The sequence below is a fragment of the Electrona antarctica genome (assembly GCF_951216825.1).
Source record: "Electrona antarctica genome assembly, chromosome: 4".
Taxonomy (NCBI): domain Eukaryota; kingdom Metazoa; phylum Chordata; class Actinopteri; order Myctophiformes; family Myctophidae; genus Electrona; species Electrona antarctica.
Genome location: NC_136809.1, coordinates 31,112,192 through 31,126,669, shown reverse-complemented (window position 1 = coordinate 31,126,669; position 14,478 = coordinate 31,112,192). Strand labels below are relative to the sequence as shown.

Sequence of the window (14,478 nt, the reverse complement as noted above, 5' to 3'; positions counted from 1 at the left end):
TGCATTGTATGGTTTGCTGGCGGGTGCCATGGGAAAAATATATAAAGGGAACAATAAGCATGATAAAAAGATAGTAGCAACGTTGCTAATCAACCGTCATGTCTATTAGCATAAATGTTGGACTACTACTGGGTTTCTCAATGGCATCACTTTCGTTAAGACAACTGCTGTTAAAACCTTTTTACTGTGGTTAGACTGCTTATTACATTTTTTACTCTGTAGATTTGGCATATTTATGACGACACTGTACATGCCACTTTTGCTCATAGTTTAACTGTCGTACAAACTCAATTTAGGTTTTTGCAAAGGTGTTTTCATTTTCTGTAACACAAAAGTACTCTAAAAGTTACTTTTCACAGTAGATAACTGTAATGTAAGTAATTCTGTTTTTTATTACTTTTAAAATGAATGTTACCCAATAATGTTTATGTTAACGTGCAAGGCTGCAACAAACGGCATACGACGACAACATTTGTGCGTTTCAAATTAAATTACGGTAGGCATATTGACGAAATTCTCCCAGAGTAACCCAGCATATTTCCCCTCTATGCAGTCAGTCAGTGCATGTCGCTAATGGGACTGACAGGATTGGACTGTTTCAAGTTCACACTGAAGAGACGGCTAGGATAGCGGTCCGGGCACCTAGCCTGACGGCATGTCGCGGGTTCGACTCCCGATCCCGACGACCTTTGCTGATCTATCAATAAAGGCAAAAAGCAACAAAAGAAAATCTTAAAAAAAGAAAAGTTCGTATTTTTGTAATTGTAAGGGGTGTGTCCTTGTTTTGTTTTTTGGAAAGGCGCGTTTCAGAATAGTTTCCAAGTCTTCACTCAGACGATATGCATGTGACCTTGCACAGCTGTGGGAGACAAATTGCACTCATTTGGTATTCTTCACAGGCTCAGTGACAGGTCTAACACAGTGGTGGAGCATTCTCCAGGAGTGGTGTGTTTGTACTTCCTCAGGGCAAACTCTGAGAAGACTATACTGTTGAAACATTGGTTTTAATCAATCTAATTTGCATCGTGGCAACGAGCAGCACCGGTGTCTCCCCTTTATGCCTGTTGTAAGTTTAGCCATGTCCAGAACGTCTGAGATTGTTATACAACAATAAATCAGGTTAATGTGCAGCTCCGTAAATTTGCACACTTCAAAAATCTGCATATTTCTGTCCGTTTTATGCAAACCTTATTCTTGTGTGATTCTAATGTTATGTTGTCCAATCTGTATGGTAATGAGAGTATGTTATTACAATATAACTTGGGTCTCCCCTGTTCTTACTTTTTAAAGATTTAAATCCTGTGTCTGGTAAGGTTGGACATGACTGGTTGACAAGGGGTACTGCCCGTAGATCTAAATTCTATTCTAGAGGGTAGCTTTAAATAAGTAACAACTATGCCCAGACTTGGTTCACAATGATCTAATCATTATTTGGATTGGAAATGACAAGCCAGAGACGGGTATGTCCCTGGCTGGTTACTATGATCTTCTGTCTGACTGTTCATTAGAGCAGCAATTCACAACCTGTGGGCTGTGAGGATAATGCAAGTGGGTTCACACACACACACACACAGACACACACACACGCGCACACACGCACGCACGATAATATAAAATGAATAAGAAGAATGAATGTTAAAAAAATACATTAGTTTTCATTGTTATACCGATGTATACCGTTTGTTCCATTGACCCAAGCCTGAAAACACAATCGATTGTTTGATCATTACAATAAGCATGCTCTGAAAAAGCACGCACACAAATACTTTCAAGTTTTTCCAAGAGGGCCCTGATCCAGAAAGGTTTGGGAACCACTGCATTAGATGACTCACCTTTGCGGCACTGGAGGGTGACTAGGTTACATTCATAGTCCAGAGGTTTGATGATGACTTCCACAAAATTAAACTGGCCCTGTTGGAAGACAGATGTTAAATGTCAGGAGGGAGTAGGAGCACACAGTGGGAGTTCTTTGTATTGGTCATGTGCGCCTGTGTACCTTTATGGTGCCTAGTTTGTACTCTTCTCCTGAGTCGTTGTACACCACCATGACAAAATCGTTGCCAATGTGTCGTTTCTTGTTACAGCAGCCTTTGTCACTCTCTCGGTTTGGCATCAGAGTAGCTATGTGGAAAATAGCTACAGACAAACATAAATGAAAGGACATATATACTGTACATGTATGGCTATTCAACTAAATTGTTCAGGGGGCCACATTGTCAGAAACCCAAGGGACCGGACAGCTGGTCTAAACTGAAAGTGACTGGAGTATGTCTCATTGCTACTCAAAAGCCCTTGAATGATGGAATATAACTAAGGATTACTGCGATCATGGCAAGCTCACATTTAATATCACACACACACCATACCAGCGTTATCCTGGTTCTCCTCCTACCTATCAGAAAGAAGCTACTTTGTCAGTCTAGCCGACTTTGTCTCGGACACACATAACATAAATTCCAGTATACCACAGGGCTCAATTCTTGGTCACCTATTGTTCTCTCTTTACATACTGCCGCTTGGAGAACTCATTAGCGCCCATGGAGTGAATTTTCACTTCTATGCGGACGATACTCAGCTATATATTTCTGTAGCTCCTGATGACCCTTCTGCCCTGCCCACGCTGAACTTTCTCCAACTAAATGAGGATAAGACAGAAGTTCTAATGAGCAAAAAGAATCAATAATAAACAAACTCGGCAACCTGACTGTAGGAAGTAAGTCTGTAGTAAAGAACCTGGGGGTTATTATTGACTCAGAATAAAATTTCAATGCTCACATTAATCAAGCAACCAAGACTGCCTTTTTTCATCTAAGAAACATAGCGCGCATTAGAGCCTATCTGTCCCTAGAGGATGCAAAAACATTGGTCCACGCCTTTGTTTTTTCGCGTCTCGATTACTGTAATGCCCTCCTCTCGGGCCTGCCAAAGAAGTCCACGGACAGACACAAAATGCGGCTGCTAGGGTTTTAACTAAAACTATGAGAGATCATATTACTCCAGTTTTACACTCACTACATTGGCTCCCGGTGGTTTTTAGGATTGATTTAAAAAATCTTTTACTCGTTTATAAATCCCTAAACGGTCTTGCACCCTCTTACCTCCGCGAATGCCTACCCAGATACGTTCCTAACCGCCCCCTCAGGTCCTCCACTGCTGGCCTGCTTGAAGTGCCTAAAAAAAAAAGTCTACAAAAATATGGTGAGGCAGCCTTCTGCTTCTATGGGCCTACAGCCTGGAATAGACTTCCATTTCAACTTAGACACGCACCCTCTGTAGACATTTTTAAAGCTCAACTCAGGACACAACTTTTTACTCTTGCTTTTAGTTGAGTTTTTAACATCTCTATTCTGACTGATTTGCTGTGTGCTTTGTTTTTCGTCCATCTATGTTTTTATGCTTTTATTTTGTATGCTCTTTACCATTGTTTTATCTTTCTGACTGCTTGCCTGTGTTTTATTGCTATTTTTATGTTCTGCCCTGTGAAGCACTTTGAGTTGCATTTATGTATGAAAGGTGCTATACAAATAAAGTTTATTATTATTATTATTATTATTAATTCACAACCCCACAACCCCCCCAAATAGAATCATTGCATTCATTTTGAGTTCATGAAAAGAAATATTTTGAAATAATTAAAAACAAAATGCGACCCAAAGATGGAGAGCGACGGTGGAGCCTGCAGAGCGCTCTCTGACCTTGCATGATGTCGTCGTGCCAGCAGTAAGTGAACTCTCCATCGTCCCCGTACTGGTCCAGCCCACCCAGGAAGATCTGGTCAGGATCACAGTCCTTCAGGTGGATCAGTTTGCCCAGGCCCGTCAGGAAGGCAGCGTAGCGGTTCGATCCATACTCGTTGGACAAGATGGACACCTCATTATTCACCTGCCGTGGTTAAAGAACGGGAGATGAATGACTGAACACTTTTGTGATTTAGCGTTTATACAGTATGTGTATTTGTAAATGACCATTTTAATTGAGATCTTTGTTATGTTATGTTTATTTTTGAGGAAAAAATAAAGTGTCCAGGTGTGTTTTTGTGTTCTCACCTGACCAGCGCCTACAAACACCACTCCAATCTTATGAGTGTCATAAGGAGGCATCTGGTCCAATACCTTCACAGCACGGTCGATCACCTACCATAGATCACACACAGGTTAACTGTAATGTATGCACATGTTTTACTATGTTTACTATACATACAGTACTGTACACGTACACACAGATGTTTACGAAGGAGAACAGACCTGAGTTTTTGGTAGCAGGAGGGGTTTATTGGCTTCATTGCCAAAGAAAGGCGAGTGGTAGAGCTGCAGAAAGACAAAACTACAGGAAGAGATAAACATAAATAATAATAATAATAATAATAATAATAATATCTACAGTACACTTTGTCGTTGTCTGGCAGAAACCGTGACTTTTCAGGAAATGGAAAAAAGAACCTGTCTTCCAATGGTCCAATGTAGTGATTATTTAATCACCGCCTCGTTAAAGCTTTTCATTGGTTAAATATTTATAAAAAACACAGACTGAATCACTTTCAAAATGTATCAGAAGTAGCTCAATCAAATGATCTACATACGAAAAAATGCAATGCGATGAGAGCTTGTAGATCAGTTATTTTCATAGATGAAGGGCATTCATGTAATAACAAGAATGACATAACTGCCAGGTACAGAAAGCTCTTGTTTATGAATCTACAGTATAATCAGTTTGTGTGTCACAGCCTCTGCCTCCGCTCACAGCTTCACATTGCGCCGTGGGTTTTATGGGTAAGTCTCCCATTGGCTTAGAGGCAGCCTAGAGACAAGGCAGCCAATTGTGGAAAAAGTGTCCACTACGGTCGCTACTAGAGGTATTAGCAAATGTAGTCCAGGTGCTTTTCAAGCACCTGGCAAAACTAAACTAAAAATTACCATTTGCCAGACAGTTACAGTTCTATCTTATGCATCATGGCATGCAGTACCTGGGACTGAGGCCAGCGGTCTTCTCCGTGTTGCTGGGTCCAGGCCGACTGTGGTACGATTCTCTCTCTGTCCTCCTCTCCCTCCTGGAGGAAGGGGTAGTCACAGAGATGGTGTGACCTCGTGGCCGGTGGCCTCCGCCAGGGGAGATGGGTCCAGGCTTGGCGGCCGGCGCTGGGAACTCCAGTCTCATCCTTGCTCCTCCGCTTTGTGACACCACGACTCCTGGGGTTTCACCCCCCTGACTCTGACCTCCCTGTCCGGTCCCGTCCCCTCCCCCTCCTTCCACCCTCTCCTTCTCTGGCTGGGACTGATGGGATGGGGGCTTGCCGTCTGAAGGTGCCCTGGGTCGTGGTGCCTCTCCTACCCCAGTCCCTGACTCAATGGCAGCCTTAGAAAATGCCTCAGGCAAGGTCTGGAGCTCCGGGGAGGAGCTGGATTTGTTGAGTCCCTGCCCCTGGGACTGAGTTTGAAAAGGGAGCTCGGGCCCCTGGCTGCCCGGGGTAGTGGGCCCTGGAGTGGGCTGATCAATGGGAATAGCTCCCTCGCTCACCTCCTCTAGTGTGGACTTATCATCGTCCTGACTGGAGGTGGAAGAAGACTAGAGAAGAGAAAGAAAAGGAAATAGATTTAAGCTTTTTTACTGACCTGTTGTACTGAAACTATTTCATTTAGAATACTGTTGTAAAATAACTTGCTGTGCCCTTTCAAACTAATAATGGGTTAATAATCTCAATAGCATGACAACATTATCACATCATGGAGGCAGCCATCCAACCCACCCGACTCAAGGTTTTGGTGAACTTGTCGGCTGACATAAAGATGGGCTCAGTGGGCATGGCCTCAAACTCATCATTTTCCGGCCAATCAGATGGAGTGTGCGCTGTGGTGACCCCTGCCCTCTCCTCTAGCACCACCACAGAGTCTAGAGCGCAGGATAGAGCATGTAGGTAAAAGAACATACTGTACCATACACCAATATGCCCCACACACACACACACACACACACACACACACACACACACACACACACACACACACACACACACACACACACACACACACACACACACACACACACACACACACACACACACACACACACACACACACACACACACACACACACACACACACACACACACACACACACACACACACACACAATCAAGATCCTACTCATGCATTACACACACTGAAAGACAACATTGAATAGTGTTATATAGACAAGTACTATACGGTTAAGTACGTGGAAATGACACAACACAAATCAGATGTACATTGTACACACATTGAGAGATCAAACAAATTCAGAGGCAGATAAGCAAACATACACATTTGCACAGACATTTGGCCAACAAACTGATTGTAGACAGACAAAAACAGATCACTGGTGCAGGCAGCATCCATCCATATCTGGATTATCTAAAAGAGACAGCTACCATCTGTTTGATTGTCATCAAACACGCATGCATGTGTTTTGGTTGGATGGTCGGTTATGCGAGTACTGCAACAGCAGCCCAGACCGCTCCCTTGTTCTCATGCCCTCTTCACATCTCTTGAAGATGTCAAAATGGCTCCCACTCTCTCCCCACACTGAAGAAAGACAAAACTACAGTGCAGATGAGCTGACGCCAAGACCATCAGGCTTCACTGGAACCGCTGCTCTGATATGATCTCCCTCCCCACTCTTTGGTTACCGATACGGTGTGAAAGTTGATGCACTGACTTGGGGTCATGAGGTCTGGGCTTTTTCTGTTGACGACGACATGAAGTCATACCAGTTGAGATCAACCAGGAAGTATGTTCACCAATACAGTTAGAACAAGACGGTTAGAAAGGAAAGAAAATCAACTTGTGAGTCGTGAATCACAGTGAGCCATCCTTGGGCTGGCATGAGATTGGTACAGCTTGGCGGCAGTCACCTCATTCAGTGCTATGATTGGCTTGGGTATCAAGGGGCACTGACAGAGCATTATCTCCCATTGCGGCGGCAGATGAAAACCCTCCCTCCCGTGTTAATATGACATTGACGGGGAAAAGCAGAAATGCAGTAGTACATGTTCTTTCACTTGCACAACTGCGCAAACTGTATGTCCTTTGCACACCATGAGCATCATCAGGGATTTGTGTCAAGGAGAAGAGCACGTAACCTACGAGTCGACCACACATATTACCATTGTGAAAACGTTCCTCCACACATTTTCTCAGTAAAATATTTTTATTCTAAGCAGCAGACAAGTGTGCAGTAGTTTCAGCACACAATTTTAAAGCATAAAATGGAAGATGGTAGATGGTTTTTGGGTGCTATAGGAGGCACAGGAGTAAAGTTATTGCCCACCACTGTCGAATGCTCCGCAGTGCAACCAACTTGGCGTCCCCCCAACAAACATAAATGGCCATGTCCGTAGGAAGCCTGATGGGGAGAGAGACATTTGTCCCTGCACTAGCAACACCTACAGGTTGATCTGTTCAGTGAGGAGTAGTCTCACGTTGCCAGACTGTTGCCTCTTGCAATTTTCAAATGTTTCCGACATACAATCAGGAGCAACGTTAGTTCTATCATGAGTAAGTGGCTCAGGGGTAGAGTGGCCGGATGGTAACCGCAAGGTTGCCAGGTCGAATCCGGGCTCCCCCAGAGTTAGTGTCGAAGTGTCCTTGAGCAAGACTCTGAACCCCTAATTGCTCCTGATGTGTAGGTTGGTGCCTTGCACGGTTTCCGCTGCCATCGGTGTATGAATGTATGTGTGAATGGGTGAATGTAATGTAATGCACAATCTATGTAAAGCGCCTTGGATAAAAGGCGCTATATAAATGCACCATTTACCATTTAAGTGATAAAGTGGAGCCTCTCTTCCGTTTCGTCTTTACAGTCATGCAGATTTATCCTAATATAAATAGAAAACATCTAAGCATATATAGCATATATACTGCTTAGCAGAAATGGAAATAAAATAAAATGTAAAGATATTTTAAAATATATTTTCGTGAATGAAAATGGCAGCTTCCTTACTCGGATTTCGGTGGTAATTCCAGACTCTATATAGCATTCGGAGATTGTGGAATAGTTGTCTGGCTATGCGAGACTAAAGGTCCCCACACACCGAGCACGTTTTTCGGATATTTAGCTGCGTTTCTCGGTTTTCCGAAAAACACGTCCAGTGTGCAACCACCTTTACAGTACGTTTTAACAGCAGGCGAATTTCCCGGAAGTGCATTATTTGTGTATGGGACGCGCGTGGCCGGCGACTACCGCCGATAGCAGGCGAATGGCCAATAGTGGAGAAGTGGGCGGAGGAACGTCCGCCCGAAAATATACAAATAATTCATCTTTTCGCCGATAGCGGGCGATTAGGCGATGTGTCGCCCGATGCTCGCCTGCTGTTAAAACACACTGTAAGTGAGGAGCTGACCTGGGAAGGATATCCTGTTCCTCCATGTGTTAGGCCCTCCTGGTACGCCTCACTGTCAGGTTAGGCTTGGGATTCGACATTGAGGAACAGGAATCGGTTCTATCACATTTGGAACCATTTCACGTGCGAAATGTGGACTTCATGTCTGCTATGCAATTACAATCCAGTTCTCAAACTTTTTAATTTCAAGGACCACCATAAGAGTGTCCAAATGGAACCAAATGTACCCGTAACGGTCTATTTGGTTTCATTTTCATGTGGACTGGCAGGGTTACGTGTATCGGAGGATGCCTACACCCTTCTTAAGACCAACCAGTGGAGTCGGCAGCGACATGGCACTAGTGTACAAGTAGACTCATTCCCCAACGTTACTGTACCTCATCTCATCAGGAGAAAAGCCTGGAAAAAAACTACAGCTAAAAGTGTCTATAGGGCAGGACTTCCGTTGCATGTAATCACACCCGGTTTTCACACCCTAGGAATGTATACAGATCTGCACAGCATCAACGTTCAGTAACTTAATTTTACGGCTTTAGGGCAGTACTTCATGTACTTCAGTGTAGACACTTTCAGTAGCAGTTCTTGTCCAGCCTGCAGTACGAGGGGACTTGGGAAGTTCCAGAATGAAGTTCCAAATTAAAAACAAAAACAGTTTTGTGCAATCATGGACATGGACAATCAGAACATGAATAGCTTCCAGTGTGCGCTTTTGCATTGTACAAGTGACAACATGTAAACTACTCCAGGAGTTGAGGGGCAGGGGAAGACATTGTAGGAGGGGGGCACACATGTGGTAGACGGTACCTGCCCAGGAAATGCTCCTGTGCAGCCTGCCGGGGGCTGGAGGGCCTGGGGGGGCAGAGCCCAGGCCCAGAGACGAGAGAGAGCCTCCCACTGTGGGCAGGTCGGCCCACACACAGCCATTCACAAACCAGCGTGTTGGTGAGGATGACAAATTATATAAAATAAAAACAAAAACAATCCAGTCAGAAGTAAAACTAAATTTACAAAAAGGAAAGGAAATTAAAGGGAATTATAATAAGGGAAAAAAGCAGAGTTGAAATGAAGAAGTGGACAAGAAGAAAACATGAGATGGATAAAGACGACAAACACCATGAAACCAAAAAGCACATAAATATAGAGCACCAATGAAAAACAATGAAGAGTGATGAGAGAAAAAAGAGGCACATTTTAACTTATGACATGAGACCAAAGCAGCACCAGCGAATGATTGTCCATGATCACTGATCTGAGCCAGGCTACCTGGAAGAAGAACCATAGAATTTACCATGGCATTTACAGGCACTTTGGTCTGTTAACCTGCGCAGCAGCTGGCTCTGACCAGAAATCGTGAACAAGGAAAGGCAATGAGACAAGGAAGATTATGCAAGCATATCTCTGTGTGGCTGCGCATTCACGCACAACATTAGACAGTCCAGTCCAGCATTTCCAGCTGTTTTTGTATTCATCCCAGCTCTGTGGTGGACCAGAACAAATACCAGTCAGTCAGCTCTCCCATGCTACAGCTACACCAATGAATACTTGACATACCTCACCTGGATAAATAGTAAATACAAGCAACAGCAGCACACACAGGCAACAGTGGTGAAAACGACAACACGCAAACGCCACCTTTGCATTCTCGCTCTGAACCACTGAACCCACCCCCTCACCACCACCACTACCTTTACTCACCAGTGTTGGAGCGCTGAATGAGGTTTGGTTTCCCTCCCCCAGTGGTGTGTACCTGCACCGTGGGTTCGGAGATAGAGGCCTGAGTCTGGACTGGAGGTGGGGTGGCAGTACTGGCCGGGGCACTGGCCGTCTGGCCGGGGGGCTCCTTAACACCCTCCATAGCCATCAGGACACTGGAGAGCTCCTGCAGCGGCATGTTGCCCAGCTCAGAGGAGAAGGGACTAGGTGGGTTCTCCAGACACATTAGCCAGCTAGTGTTACCTGTCCACACACAGATAAACAGAGTAAACACATGTAAACCACCACCACTAACACAATAAGCGGCAAGCGCCGGGATTTCTTTCAAAACAGGAGCTCGGGGTGCCTGGCAGATATGGCAGCTTTTTCTCCGATAGCAGCGCCTTCACCGGGTCCCCCGACTTCGAAAATACCCGAGTTGACCAGAGACCCGCTCGGGTCGGAGTCGTGTTTTATCGTAATCACTCGGGCAGTGTCGGAATCGGACATATCCCCCTCGGAACTCGGGTCTGTCAATCATTATGTGTAATGTCCGAGTGGATCCGAGAAGACCCGTAGGTGTAGTGTGTGACGTGTGTGAGTGTACTGTCTGTGCTTTTTTGTTGTTGTTGCAAATGTTAATACAAGTATTCAATCAGTGTGTGATTCTGTGCCAGTCTGACTCATATTCTCTCTCTGTCTGTCTGTCTGTCCGCTGCATGTGCGCTCATGCTGCGCAGCGTTGCGGAGGAGAAAAACGGGGAAGAAAAGTTCTGTTTAAAGTGTGATAATTTAGGCTGACCTAGGATCTAGGAGGTTAGTGTTCCAGCGACATGAACGGCTGTGCTACGTGTGATGATTTTGCTGGTTTAGGATCAGCAGCGCAAGACGTACCACGCAATGCAAGCCCCGTCCTGGTTTGCCTTGCGGTGAAAACACTTTATATCACGATCACGGATTGTGTGTTGACCTCAACGAGGTGAAAGCAAACTAGCAAAGCTCAAATCAAATTAATATAAGAAAGTTAAAGCAACCATGACAACTCTCCTGTGTACAGTGTATCCCCACACGTGGATAAAGAAGAGAGCAAAGTAGGAGCTGTTTATACATGCATTGAGTGTCGTGCCTTGTTAATATTCCATTCAGCCAAGACCGGTCCGGTACATGCATCTGCTTCTGCTAAAACTCTGATGATTGTGTGTAAAAAAACAAATGATCCGTTTGGTTAATTTTAAATGCATGCACGCTGTGGAGACGAGAAGAGACGAGACACGTCTATCACCCTCTGCAGCAGCGCGCAGCCGGAAGGGAACCTGTCTGTCTGTCACTAAAATGGTCAATATGTCTGCTATATTATTTCATATAGTCCACATTTATGTCTGCCTGGCTGGGTCGGGTCTCTCGGAAATAATCGGATCTCAGTCGGGCTCGACGCCGCCATTTGAAAGAAATCTCGGAAGAAGTCGGAATCGGACAAAATTGTCACGGATCCATTCGGGTTTGGTTTAACTATTTGAAAATATTTTCGGAACGGGTCGGAATCGGTTAAATGACACAGATTAATTTCGGATTTCTGAACCATTTTTTTTGACCCATGAAGAGCTCTAATACGAGGCATTCTTTCTGAGCAGCTTTCTGCGGCAGCACGCATGCATGAAACAGCAAGGAGTATGGTGCAGAAGGAAAGACCAATTTTGATTTGTTTGATATCAATAAAAAAGCGCTATGACGTGTGTACACATCACTGGATCCATCGGTTGGATTAGCTATGACGTTTGTACACGTCCTACGGACTGAATGTGTTAAGGGGAACATAAAAGGAATTTGACATGATTGCCAATTGGAATGGAATATGAAAAACCGGACACATCATGCATATTGATCACAGAACTCTAGGGAGGATAATGTGTATCGATTTGTGTGAGTTTTGGACAAAATCTATAGGAGTAGTAGCAAAGAGTGTGTTTTGAAGAAAAGTTAAATGGAGGAAAATATTGCATGCTGTTATGGCACCACCATGAGGTTGTATTGATTGAAACTTTCGAGGTGACGGTTCTTCCTTGGCTGTCACCTCGAAGAGCTTACAAAGATTCACAATCTGTCCAGCGGTGCGGGAGACTAGCTGTTCACAGAAAACCACTCACTCACACACACAGGGACACACAGCAAGACAGAGGAAAATATAATCTGCCTGGCAGAGATACAGAGAAACTTGGATTAACAGAGAGAGACATTAATCATATCTACTTGGCATAACACAATAGGGATTACACGTGTGTGTGTGTGTGTGTGTGTGTGTGTGTGTGTGTGTGTGTGTGTGTGTGTGTGTGTGTGTGTGTGTGTGTGTGTGTGTGTGTGTGTGTGTGTGTGTTCACACACCAGATGGTCTACGGATGAAGATCTCTGCCCAGCCCTGCGTGAGCATGGGGACGAACTCAGCCAGGCTGGGGTTGTCTTTGAGGGGCGGAGGAGCAGTGGGGGTGGGAGATGAGGAAGGTGGTCCCAGGCCGTCCAGGGTGGGTGCAGATGTGGGGGACAGTGGGGCACCCAACTCCCCTTCGGAGGGAGACACCAGCGGACTCAAACTCTGGGCAGGGCCGGCACGCAGAGCATGGCCACCTAAAATGTATGTGACATGGATATATACATTACTAATCATCAGTTCATAGTATTTTTTTTTTATAACTTTATTTATAGGATTTTCAATTTTGGTAGACAAACAACCCCAGATATACCCCACCCTCCCCGGTTCCATCACAACAAAAGCAACAATAATAAAACCATAAACCACGATAATAAAAAAAAATATATATATAAAAAAACAGGTAATAAAGGATATAAATAATAAATTAATAAAATAAGAAATAATAAAATACAATAAAAATGGCCTTTTACTAGATTAAGGGGCTACACAGTGAACGAACCAGACTCTAACCAGACAGTAATACAATTGATAAAGGAAAATAGGTTACCACACATCCAATTATCAGTATAAAACATGACAAGCAAAAATGAGAAATCAAGGGAAACAGAAAATGTAGGAACAGCTAAGATACAGCATCAAAAGATAGTGAAAGGGTGAATTCAATGAAAGGGGACCAAGCCTTTACAAATTTCTGGCGAGATTTGTACCTGTTGTATCTGAGCTTCTCCAATGGTATAACGATAATGATAAAACATCCTTGACCCAACTTGTGAATGTTGGAGGTTTATCAGATTTCCAATTGCGGAGAATAAGTCTCCTCGCTATGAGTGAAGAAAAAGCTATGAAATTGGCTTGGGGAGAGGTAATTGGTGCATCGTTGTTGGGAACTACAAATATAGCAGTTATCGGGTTGGGCGCAATTGGTATATGACAAATGGTTGAGAAAGCATCAAAAATACTATTCCAAAACGGGTTCAAGGAAGTGCATCCCCAAAACATATGTCCAAGTAGAGTCAATGTCAGGATACATTTTAGATGTGCAAACGATGTACTATTTTGAATTGAATTAGGCAATGTCTAAGACATAAAGAGGTAGTATGAATACGATTCAAAGAGAGTTCCCACGTCTCTTCATCCAGCTCTAAATTCAGGTCCTGTTCCCAGGCTGATTTTGTTTTATCCAAGAGAGGAGGGCCAATCTCCTGTAAAGCCTTATATATATTAGATATGCTACCTTTGGTGTATGGGTCCCAGTCTAGTATGGTGTCTATTATACTCTTATCTGGCATAGCTGGAAATGGAAAGTGTTCTCTAGCAAAACTTGGAGGCATCTGAAAAAGTGAGAATTTGGTAGCTCATGGTCATCTTGGAGGTTTTTAAAGGATGCAAATGTGCCATCTATGAATAAGTCGCTAAAGAAAATCAAGCCATTGAAGTGCCATGTTTTAAAAGCTGAGTCCTCCCGCGAGGGAGGAAAAAGATGATTGTCGGTCAAGGGCATATGGCCACACATATTATTAAAATCAAAGTGTTTTCTGAATTGGCGTCAGATTCTGAGAGAGCTATTTATTACTGGATTGCTAGAGCGTATGGAATTGTGGAGCACAACTTGAATTCATAGTCTTTTAATCAGTGGTACTCACATGTTTTTACTTCAGTAAATTCTTTCTGTGCTATCTATGATTATAATCGTACCCCCTAGGCTAGGGTATGGCATCAGCCATCTACGAACATGTCCGTACCCCCCGTATAATCCATATATGAAAGCGGCGGCCGTCAATTTACCTTTTAGCATTGCTCCGGTTGCTATGGAGCGCAAGTATTGGTATCAAAATCTACTTAAAGTACCAAAGTAACCATTGTGCATTTCACAGGTTAAAATGTATTAAAAAGATCTTTTGAAAATAGATGATCTACAAGCTTGATCTGACACATTGTGAGCTTGTAGACCGGCTATTTTCAAACAGCTATATACAGTATAGGACTG

General features: G+C 43.9%; 1 protein-coding gene across 3 annotated transcripts in view; it reads right to left on the bottom strand.

The window, feature by feature from the left end:
* The window catches only part of tsc2 (TSC complex subunit 2), a 38,802-nt gene that overhangs the window by 1,529 nt on the left and 22,795 nt on the right, over positions 1 to 14,478 (bottom strand). For all 3 annotated transcript variants that reach the window (XM_079499382.1, XM_079499384.1, XM_079499383.1), the window contains 9 exons: positions 12,446 to 12,685; positions 10,070 to 10,330; positions 5,744 to 5,886; positions 4,964 to 5,562; positions 4,245 to 4,323; positions 4,047 to 4,133; positions 3,696 to 3,882; positions 1,997 to 2,136; positions 1,833 to 1,911 (listed from right to left, as the gene is read on the bottom strand). In XM_079499382.1, coding sequence (XP_079355508.1) covers positions 1,833 to 1,911; positions 1,997 to 2,136; positions 3,696 to 3,882; positions 4,047 to 4,133; positions 4,245 to 4,323; positions 4,964 to 5,562; positions 5,744 to 5,886; positions 10,070 to 10,330; positions 12,446 to 12,685 — 1,815 coding nt within the window. The remainder of the gene's footprint in view (positions 1 to 1,832; positions 1,912 to 1,996; positions 2,137 to 3,695; positions 3,883 to 4,046; positions 4,134 to 4,244; positions 4,324 to 4,963; positions 5,563 to 5,743; positions 5,887 to 10,069; positions 10,331 to 12,445; positions 12,686 to 14,478) is intronic.